Here is an 11,536-nt window from a genome sequence, read left to right as displayed (position 1 = left end):
ACTAGGGTCTGGTTTCAATAATGGACTCTTTTGGCATAGAGTAACTACACCACTGCCTACGTCACTACTTTATCTGTTTGAATAAAAATCTAAATAGTAGTTAGCAAGATGGAGATCAGAGACAGTGATGTTGCTCCTCTATGCCCACCAAAAATAAGAGTATCATTGAAATCAGACTCTAGTCAATGTGTGGCCTAGGGTCAGGTTTTCGCAACTAATACCACAGCACCACATGGTTTCCAATCATCTGGCAGCTTCGTCATTTAGTCTGGCTCAGGTTACGGTCAGCTGGCAGGAGGCATCATGGGATTGGGAATAACGACAGGCACAGGGCTGGGGGGGTTATCTGGTTTCCATGACACCGAGGAGGGCTTTTACTGTGGTAAAGTTACAGCACATTGATTTTTTGGAGGCGATCTGCTGTTTCTCAATAGGATTTCCTGTGCATTGTGTGTCCTACTTTACCTATCACATTCTTACCTTAAATGGAACATGTAATCAATACAAATGTTAGAACGCAGTGCAGCAGGCATGGTGAATGGGGCACCATGGTACTTTTCTATGTAAAAGATGGCAATCAGATACAGTAGCTCCAACATTTTATTTGCTTTCCTTTGCTAAACCACACATACTGTATAATTTTGAAATTTCAAACCAGGGAAATTCGTATCTCCATATCAAGGCAAACAATTGACGGCATAAGAACAGAAATGGACCTGTGGCCAACTCCATGGAACTCAAAGTAACCAAACAAGTCAAAAACAGCAGACCGGAAGGTTAATCATTCACATCTGAGCACAAACAGCTAACTGGTTCACAGTTAGCACCACCTCTATGTACCTGTCTGACAACTGTGCAGGGACACACCATCCTAAAGGTTGATTAATCTACAGTAGAAGACACAAACAGCACCACCCTTCATTTGAAAACTCTCTACTGTCAAAATACAGATGACTGACTATAACAGCAGGTTTTGTGTAACAAAGGAAAATGTGTGGACAGGGTAGTAACTGATTCAATAATAAGAGGGTAGAGGTTTGCATACAGAACATTCCAATATCTTATTTTAGTACACACTGAAGGCTTGGACTGAAACACCTGTGATAAAGCTTTTTCCCCTGCTGCTGCTAGTGGGGGAAAAAAATGAAGATATTGGGGTCTATCTACTTTGTGAGAGCCTACCCTCTTATTGGTTTTACCAACCAAAGAAAGTTAACCATAGCGGTACCTTGTTTTGTTACTAATTTGACAAATGTAGCACAGAGCTTGTTGAATAGATGTGGTGTATGTTTTACAGTGCATTCAGAAAGTATTCAGGCCTCTTCCCCTTTTCAACCTTTTGTTACATTATAGCCTTATTCTAAAATGAACTAAATTATTGCAAATGAATATAAGAAAAAACTATTTACAAAAGTATTCAGATCCTTTGCTATGAGACTCGAAATTGAGCTCAGGTGATTCCTGTTTCCATTGATCATCCTTGAGATGTTTCTACAACTTGATTGGAGTCCACCTGTGGTAAATTCAATTGATTGGACATGCTTTGGAAAAGGCACACACCTGTCAATATAAGGTCCCACATTTGACAGTGCATGTCAGAGCAAAAACCAACCCAATAAGTCGTAGGAATTGTCTGTAGAGCGACCGGCCAAACTGAGCAATCGGGGGAGAAGGGCCTTGGTCAGGGAAGTGACCAAGAACCCGATGGTGACTGACAGAGATCCTCTGTGGAGATGGGGGAACCATCCAGAAGGACAACCATCTCTGCAGCACTCCACCAATCAGGCCTTTATGGTAAAGTGGTCAGGCGGAAGCCACTCCTCAGTAAAAGGCACGTGACAACATACTTGAAGTTTGCCAAAAGGCACCTAAAGGACTCTCAGATCATGAGAAACAAGATTCTCTGGTCTGACAAAACCAAGATTGAACTCTTTGGCCTGAATGCCAAGAGTCACTTCTGGAGGAAACCTGGCATCATCCCTACAGAGAAGCATGGTGGTGGCAGCATCATGCTTTGGGAATGTTCTTCAGAGGCAGGGGCTGGGAGACGAGTCATGATCGAGGGAAAGATGAACGGAGCAAAGTACAGAGAAACCCTTGATGAAAACCTGCTGCAGAGTGCTCAGGATCGCAAACTGGGGGCGAATGTTCACCTTCCAACAGGACAATGACCCTAAGCACACAGCAAAGCCAACACAGGAGAGGCTTCAGGACAAGTCTCAATGTCATTGAGTGGCCCAGCCAGAGCCCGGATTTGAACCTGATCAAACATCTCTGGAGAGACCTGGAAATAACTGTGCAGTAACGCTCTCCATTAAACCTGACAGAGCTTGAGAGGATCTGCCAAGAAGAATGGCAGAAACTCCCCAAATATAGGTGTGCCAAGCTTGTAGCATCATACCCAAGAAGACGAGGCTGTAATTGCTGTCAAAGGTAGTTCAACAAAGTACAGAGTAAAGGGTCTGAATACTTATGTAAATGTGATAGTTTTTTTTATTTGCAAAACATTTTTAAAAACCTATTTTTGCTTTGTCATTATGGTGTAAATTTAAGGGGAAAAAAACTATTGAATCAATTTTAGAATAAGGCTGAAACTAAACAAAATGTGGAAAAAGTCAAGGGGTCTGAATACTTTCCGAATGCACTGTTCTACCTTGTGTCCTACCTTGTGGCAGATCTCAGTCTTGACTTCTTTCAGGGCCCGGTCTGAAAACACACAGCCACAGGTCTGCAGGAAACAGAACCTGAGAGAAACAAGATCGCATAAGGTTTAGGGTTAAGGTTGTGATGCAACACGTCTATTGTAAGGGAAAATATAGTGCTACCATCAGTACATGAAAAAAACTCTGCCATAGGAATTATCACCCTCTTACCAAAACTTTTGTATTTAGCAATGGTGATATTTTAGCAAATTGGGATTGGACAGGGGATCATTATCAAGCCAAGCTGCCACTGTGGTTCATAGGCAGCCCAATTCCGATATTTTGCCCAATTTTTAGCAAAAGAGCTGATCTGATTGGTCAAGAGACCAATTAATGAAAAAAAGTTCAGAATTGCCTGTGTAAATGCAGCCATAGTGGTATTGTAGTCAAATGGGATCTGGTGCCAGAAAATCCCCACTCCTTCAAATTAGTGGATTTGGCCATTTCATCCACACCCGTTGCTGACAGCTGTATAAAACTGAGCACACAGCCATGCAATCTCCATAGACAAATATTGACAGTAGATGCCTAAGCTCACTACGCACAATGCCAAGCTTTGGCTGGAGCGGTGTAAAGTTTGCCACCATTGGACTCTGGGGCAGTGGAAATGCGTTCTCTGGAGTGATGAATCACGCTTCACCATCTGGCAGTCCGACCAACTAATCTGGGTTTGGTGGATGCCAGGAGAACGCTACCTGCCCCAATGCATAGTGCCAACTGTAAAATTTGGTGGAAGAGGAATAATGGTCTGGGGCTGTTTTTCATGGTTTGGGTTAGGCCCCTTAGTTCCAGTGAAGGGAAATCTTTACACTTCAGCATACAATGCCATTCTCAACAATTCTGTGCTTCCTACTTTGTGGCAGCAGTTTGGAAGAGGCCCTTTCCTGTTTCAACATGACAATGCCCCCATGCACATAGCGAGGTCCATACAGAAATGTTCTTCAAGATCGGTGTGGAAAAACTTGACTGGCCTGCACATAGCCCTGACCTCAACCCCATCGAACACCTTTGGGATGAATTGGGACGCCGACTGCGAGCCAGGCCTAATCACCCAACATCAGTATCTGACCTCACTAATGGTCTTGTGGCTGAATAGAAGTAAGTCCCCACAGAAATTATCAGAAGAGTGGAGGCTGTTATAGCAGCAATGGTGGGATTAACTCCATTTGAATGCTCATGATTCAAAAATTAATTACATGGCATAAAATGTAACTACCCCTACTACTTCAGTATCCCTGCACTCTGTAAACATGGTATTGGCACTGACCGTGTATATAGCTTAATTACTTACTTGTGTGTTTTTGTTCTAGTTTACTTTATAGTACTACGGATATTGATTACTGCATTGTTGGAAAAGAGCTTTCAAGAAAAGCATTTCACTGTACTTGTGCACAATACTTGAAACTAGTTAATAGACCAATAAGAGAGTTCCAAACCTCTGCCAATAACTATTTTCATTTTCCCTCCTCCCCACCTAGACCACTCCCAGACAGTCCTGGTAAAATTCTTCCTTGAGAAATTACTATATTTTCTAAGAAGCTTTTTGTATATTTTTGACAATTTTAATTGAAAACAATTACAGTAAGGTTCTAAAATTATTACCCAGAAATGATTTAAATAGAGATACATTTCTTTTTTTAAGGCTGCATTAGACCTAAAAAATCAAATAAAAATGGGGCAATGCACAAATAGTGTAGTGGCTCACATCATCACTCAGAATCTCATCTCTATAGTTTAGCACTGAGGCCTATTGCACATACCCTGGTCCCAGATGGTTTGTGACGGAGTTATAAAAAACTTATAGCACAGACAGGCTGGCACTCAGGCTCTAGGTTAATGGACATGATTCAGTGCCAGAACTCCTCAAAATGCAGACATCGTGAGATTACACTTCCGGGTCAAAATGCCCCACTCTACGCTTGTCATTGAAAGACATTGATAAGATGCAGACATTGATGAGATGCTTGTATATAGAGTCATATTCATTAGTGCACACCATAGCAACACACACACACCATACCTATGTTTGCCATTCATCTCCAGGCCCACCACAGGACAGATGAACATGGCACAGTGCATGTCCTCATAGCGGTCCCCTTTGGTGTTCCTTCTCTCGCCCTCCCAGGCTGGGTTGTCAGTCAGGTTCAGCTCCTTTATATCCTGTGGAATGACACACACACAAACACACACTTGATTCACTTTAGATAATGAAATGATATGTGGCCTCAGCTGAAATCATGGAAAATTACCATACCTTAATGCCACGAAGGTGTGATGCAACCTCGCTGTTGGGTCTATCTGCAGATTTATCCAGAAGGTACTCAATCACAGCATCTTTGTTATAGAGTCTGTAAGCAAGAATAGCATTTTGATTATGAAATCCATGTGTGATTAGAAGTATCTAAAAGTAGCCTATACCTAAGCTAATAATATTCATCGCCATTTAATTCTTAACTGCACCCAATCAACAAGTAGCACTTAATTCTTGATTTTCATATTACTAAAAGGCAGATTATATCAAATTATCTAATAGGGACACCTAGGAGACTGATAATGCCAACACAAAATATTGTAGATTGCTAGAAACAAAATGGTGTCATACTATATGACTAGTTCACAACAAACTGATTTTAAAAAGTCCTCACCTTCCCAGATCACAAGCAACAATAGGGCGCCGGAGTTTCTCTGTACTGAGAGCACAGTACTTCCAACGGGCAGCAAGCTCTGCATTTTTGTCAACCTGTAGTGCAGAAAGATTTACACATTCAATTTAGCTGCTGCTGCCCACTGCACTGTTCAGTTGAATTTGGTTATATCTGAAATACTTTGCTTGCAAGAATAGTGATAGAGAGGTTACAGCCATGGTGCAACTCTGATTGACTATCACCTGTGCCATAAAGCCCCTTGTTAGCTAGCCCAATAATGGACTAAAGGAGCCCAATGTTAGTCCAAGAACCTTACATGTTCTGTTTATGGTTCTAGAAACATAAATCACGTTTCTAACACACATCACACAGACACTAGCAAAGACTTACAGGCAGGCATACACCATAATAATGCTTGACAGAGTGAGGGGGTGGGTATAATTTGTGGAACGTTCCAACATGAATCTGTTCCAAAGACGTCGTAAACAAGGATGCCAACAAACAACGCACACAAAGTAGCATGATCAATTCACCTACCTAACTTGCTGCCGAACAGGCATCAACTCACCACATAGTTTATTCTTAATGTTTGTCCATAGGCTAAGCAGGACAGGCATTTTTCGGAATAAACGTGGTGAGTGAAAAACTCCACAAAATTGCCCACTCCCTCCCTACCTGGTATCTTATTCTGCCGCTATACAACTTTGTATGCGTTGTTCGTTGGCAACCTTGTTAGTTACGAAGTTTTTGGAACAGATTCATGTTGGAACGTAACACAAATTATACCCACCCGGTCCCCATGCTTTTAAGATGCTAATTAACACAGCTATCTAGTCCACGCCGTGTGTTGCGTAAAAAAGCGTTGTAACATGGAAATATGGCCGTGTGGGAACCCTAACCCTATATAAAAAGGTGTATGGTAATTTAACATTTTGTTTCTTAAACTATTTATCTGAAATGAAAAGGTTGCTTATGTTTCCAAAAACGTACCGCAAGTGATGTGTGTTAACGTTTAGAGCCAGCGTCGGTCCTCTTACAAAACATCTTCCGTCAGACTATACCATCGTCAATAGGCGCCAAATCAGTTAGAACTAACGTTAGCTGACTGTGTGAACATGGCCTGTTAACCAGTTAATACAAGAAAGCTAGCTACCTAAATGTATACATTTAATTTATCTAACATTAGTTCAGTTTGGGCGGACACATCTTCCCTGATTTAAAAAAAAAAACGTTAGCTAGCGAAGCCAGTTAACCAATTTAAAAAAATGCTAACATGTTTGAAAGAAGGTTAGCTAAAGTGCAGGCTAGCTCGTTTATTTTACGCCTGCTACGATAGGTTAAGGCTAGCTAACGTTATACCACTACATACCTTCTCAACTTTCTTTGGGCCTTTTACCAACTCATGCCTTTTAGGAATAGTTCCACCATCACATCCCATTTTAACAAATAGCACAAAAGTAATTTATTGGACTGGTCTGAAGGAGAAAAACCGAACAGGCTGGTTGTAAACAAACGCGTAATATTTTCTTCTTCGTTTGTATTTCCGGCAGACTAGACGCTGTGTTGCATATTGCTGCCTTTCGCAGGTCGGAGTGCGGATTGCACACTTTGGTCACAAGGAAAATGGGAAGGTACATTTGTTTTATTTTACATTGCACAACCATCTATCGTATACATTATCCCCAATACCCACCACCCCATCCCACTACTTTGGCCCAAAATGACCCAACACCAGGCCATCGGCATGGGAGGATGGAACCCCATCTCTCAAAACTTTCTGTAGACCTTCTGCACTAAAATCTCTCACACCCAAATATTTATTTCTACTGCTGCAACTGCCACACCTATTTTCTGTGATTTCCACTCCATCAGTGCAGTTGATCACCATGACTTTAAACCGGTGGAGGCTCATCAGACGAGGAAGGGGAAGACCATCCTCAGTGAATTTCAAAAATAAAAATAGTCAAACATTTAAGTGTGATCCTTTTTTAGAAAAAACTGAACTAAATATAATCATGTCACCAAATAATTGATTAAAACACACTATTTTGCAAAGAATGTCTACAGTAGCCTCAACAGCACTCTGTAGGGTAGCCCCATGGTGTAGCCGGAGGACAGCTAGCTTCCGTCATCTTCTAGGTACATTGACTTCAATACAAAACCTAGGAGGCTCATGGTTCTCACACCCTTACAAATACAGTGGCTTGCGAAAGTATTCACCCCCTTGGCATTTTTCCTATTTTGTTGCCTTACAACCTGGAATTAAAATGGATTTGGGGGGGGGTTGTATAATTTGATTTACACAACATGCCTACCACTTTCAAGACGCTAAATATTTTTTATTGTGAAACAAACAAGAAATAAGACAAAAACTTGAGCGTGCATAACTATTCACTCCCCCAAAGTCAATACTTTGTAGAGCAAGCTTTTGTAGCAATTACAGTGGCAAGTCTCTTGGGGTAAGTCTCTATAAGCTTGGCACATCTAGCCACTGGGATTGTTGGCAATTCTTCAAGGCAAAACTGCTCCAACTCCTTCACATTGGATGGGTTCCGCTGGTGTACAGCAATCTTTAAGTCATAGCACAGATTCTCAATTGGATTGAGGTCTGGGCTTTGACTAGGTCATTCCAAGACATTTAAATGTTTCCCCTTAAACCACTCAAGTGTTGTTTTAGCAGTATGCTTAGGGTCATTGTCCTGCTGGAAGGTGAACCTCCGTCCCAGTCTCAAATCTCTTGAAGACAAACAGGTTTCCCTCAAGAATTTACCTGTATTTAGCCCCATCCATCATTCCTTCAAATCTGACCAGTTTCCCAGTCCCTACCGATGAAAAACATCCCACAGCAGGATGCTGCCACCACCATTCACTGTGGGTGTTCTCGGGGTGATGAGAGGTGTTGGGTTTGCGCCAGACATATCGTTTTCCTTGATGGCCAAAAAGCTCAATTTTAGTCTCATCTGACCAGAGTACCTTCTCCCATATGTGTGGGGAGTCTCCCACATGCCTGTTGACGAACACCAAACACGTTATTTTTTTAAATTTTGGAGTCTCTTTTTTGGCAGGAATCTTATAGCTAGGATGGAAGGCTGGTGTGAGGGAACAAATGGAAGGGGTACAGAGGTTATATAGCCCGCTGACTAAGAAATGTAAATAGACAGCAAAACAGAGGCTCTCTCTCTCTCAGATTGCTGAGGGGCAACATAGTCAATGTACTTGCTAGGCTATGTCTTATTTAGTGAAGACCTTAGGTAAGGGTTAATCACGATTCATCTATGTCTTTACAGTTCCTGAAACATATCAATGACCTGATGCATGGCCTCCAAGCAGTGCTTGGCCACCCACTCAGTTACCAGTGACATATTCTGCCACATTCCAGGAAAAGGAGACAGCAGGACCACCCCTCCTTAAATCCATAGTCATTAACCACATTTCCATCCACAGTTTAAGTAAGTCATACTTTATTAAAAAGAGTGAAGACGCCTTTATGCGCAAATATTGATATAATAACCATCATATTGAAGTCACACGATGATATGGTGGGTGGTCCTCCCACTACGACTAGGGAAAGCATGCAGTTTATTAGGCTATTGATTAAATCAAATATGATGAACTTCACAGGGTGGTGAAAGTGCTTGATGCTCCTTTCCAAAAAATATTGAGTGTCTTATTCTGGTGACACGATGATCGACAATTGAATGCTGTTTGACAAATACAAATATTCTCACTCTTTCCATAATAATCTAATCGTGTAGACCAGTGGTCACCAACCTATCTTCTGGTCGATCTCCAATCCATTCCTAGTTGAGCGACAACATTTCTGTAAAAAACCCAACGATAAAGCCTTACATTCCTATTTTTTGGTTCGGTTCACGCTGTTGACGGTAGCTGCACTTGATTCAGCAGCCCAGGGCCGGGAAGGCAAAGTGTTTCCATTTTGAACCATTTCATGTGTCTGTACTTCAGGTAGAACTTCAGCTACCCCGCAAGCCCAGAGAGCAAATCAAGTGCACCTAAAGGTCTACCGCTGGCCAATCAGATAGCTCAGATCACGGTGTCTGCAGTTTCCTCGTGCCATAGACAGTAAAACAAAAAAGAAGCCTCGAACGCACACAAGTTAATAATGTGAGATTTAAAAACTTTTAAAACCATAACTAGAGAGACTAAACCAATAGAGCAAATAGCTATTGTTTTTATGATTTATTATGAGTTATTTATGAGTTATTAAGCACTGTTAGAACTTTGTTCCACATATTTATAAGCCATGAGATGAGCGTTTCGACAAGCTTGCGTTGTTATTACTTGCAGCTTGTGCCATTTTTAATATCGAGGAATATTGTGGTGAAACACCGCTTCCCATTCATTTTCAATGGAAGGAAAGTGGTGAGAAGCAGAGAGGACGGGGGACCTTTGGGCTGCGCGAAGGTGGCGTGGAACGCGGCATGTTCACTAGCAATCGGTAATTGCCGCATGCCACTTAGGCCGCCCATTGTGACTCGCTTGTGGGCGTGCTGGCAGCATATAGCAGCATGTTCGATTGTGCATCAAGAAATGTGCATAGCAAGTTTGTATTTTTATTTTATTTCATCTTTATTTAACTAGGCAAGTCAGTTAAGAACAAATTCTTATTTACAATGACGGCCTACCAAAAGGCCTCCTGCAGGGACAGGGATAAAAAAAATATATATAAATATAAGACAAAACACACATCACAACAAGAGAGTCAACACTACATAAAGAGAGACCTAAGGCAGCAACACATGACAACACAGCATGGGACAGTAGCAACACAACAGGATAGCAACACAACATGGTAGAAATATTATTGGGTTCAGACAACAGCACAAAGGGCAAGAAGGTAGAGACAACAATACATCACGCAAAGCAGCCACAACTGTCAGTGAGAGGGTCAATGATTGAGTCTTTGAATGAAGAGATTGAGATAAAACTGTCCAGTTTGAGTGTTTGCTACAGCTCATTCCATTGGCTAGATGCAGCGAACTGAAAAGAGGAGTGACCCAGGGGTGTGTGCGCTTTGGGGACCTTTAACAGAATGTGACTGGCAAAACGGATGTTGCATGTGGAAGATGAGGGCTGCAGTTGATATCTCAGATAGGGGTGAGTGAGGCCGATGCAGGCTGGGACCTCGGCTCTGAATCCAGGCTGACACACAAAGCTACCAGGGGTGTTCACACACACGGTCCCCAGCTCCCTGCGACACTGTTCCTCAAAGCTGCACTCATCAACATCCACACAACTATGTCCATCAAGAGCCATAACGTATCCAATTGGACAGGAACATGAGAAGGATCCAGGGGTGTTCCTGCAGTCAGCCCCAGACCCACACACCTGCAGCCCTGTCACTTCAGCTAGAGCACACTCATCAATATCTTGGCATCCTCCTGTACCCATCAGGTAACCACGGAGACATTTGCACAGGTAGGAGCCAGGTGCGTTTGTGCAGTTGGCATAGAGAATGCATGGTCCTGGCCCATCCCCTTTGCACTCATCTATATCTAGGCACTCTGCTGCCCCCTGCAGAGTGTATCCCACAGGGTAGGTGCAGATCTCTCCTCCAATATTCACCATGCAACAGGGCACCCACAGCTGTCGCTGCCCACCAACATTACCTGATTACCTGGGCACTGAGGGGTGGGGGTAGGAGCTGGGGAGAGATGTGGTGGTGAAAGAGGCTTCAGGGGTTGCGGTTGGTCCATCTCCCTGCTCAGTTCTAAATTACCCAATGGCAATTTCAATCTCTAGGTTCTGGCTCTTGGTGAGTGATGCCTCTGTGTGTTTCAGGACCTTGTTGTCGCTGCCATGGGGGGTGGTAAGGGGCTCTGCCACACATATCGCTGCCAGCAGCACCAGGAGGTGAGTCAGAGGGAGTGGCATCATCTCCTGACCCAGTAACAGATAAAGTCGATTTGGGTCCACTGGATGAGCAAGGTTTCGATTTTCCAAACGTGTTTCTTCCTCCAGATGCGGGATAAATAGTGTGGAGTTGGCTTTCCCCACAAGCCAATCCAGCAATGAAGGTCTAGTTATTAAATGGGTAAACAGTTCAATAGCAATATGCAATAAAACACTCTGGTGACAAACAAACTTTGCTGCCCTGTTTCCAGTTGTCCATATGGCTGGGACAATCTATTCAAGTAAAGTAAATACATTTCAAAAATGTTTAAAAAA

At 42.6% G+C, this 11,536-nt stretch overlaps 1 protein-coding gene across 6 annotated transcripts in view; it reads right to left on the bottom strand.

The window, feature by feature from the left end:
* The window catches only part of LOC139370662 (replication termination factor 2-like), a 42,875-nt gene extending 35,975 nt beyond the window's left edge, over positions 1–6,900 (bottom strand). For 2 of the 6 annotated variants that reach the window (XM_071110271.1, XM_071110272.1), the window contains exons 1-5: positions 6,717–6,900; positions 5,348–5,442; positions 4,957–5,050; positions 4,723–4,862; positions 2,666–2,744 (exon numbers count right to left, since the gene is read on the bottom strand). In XM_071110271.1, coding sequence (XP_070966372.1) covers positions 2,666–2,744; positions 4,723–4,862; positions 4,957–5,050; positions 5,348–5,442; positions 6,717–6,785 — 477 coding nt within the window. In that variant the 5' untranslated portion in view covers positions 6,786–6,900. Of the gene's footprint in view, positions 1–2,665; positions 2,745–4,722; positions 4,863–4,956; positions 5,051–5,347; positions 5,443–5,737; positions 6,197–6,716 lie in introns of those variants that run through there. The other 4 variants (XM_071110267.1, XM_071110268.1, XM_071110273.1 and 1 more) reach the window with 3 other exon arrangements.
* Positions 6,901–11,536: the final 4,636 nt, after the last annotated feature.

The sequence above is a fragment of the Oncorhynchus clarkii genome, chromosome 17 (genome assembly GCF_045791955.1).
Source record: "Oncorhynchus clarkii lewisi isolate Uvic-CL-2024 chromosome 17, UVic_Ocla_1.0, whole genome shotgun sequence".
Taxonomy (NCBI): Eukaryota; Metazoa; Chordata; class Actinopteri; order Salmoniformes; family Salmonidae; genus Oncorhynchus; species Oncorhynchus clarkii.
The sequence above is the reverse complement of the archived record's forward strand: the minus strand, read 5'-3'. Positions and strand labels throughout refer to the sequence as shown.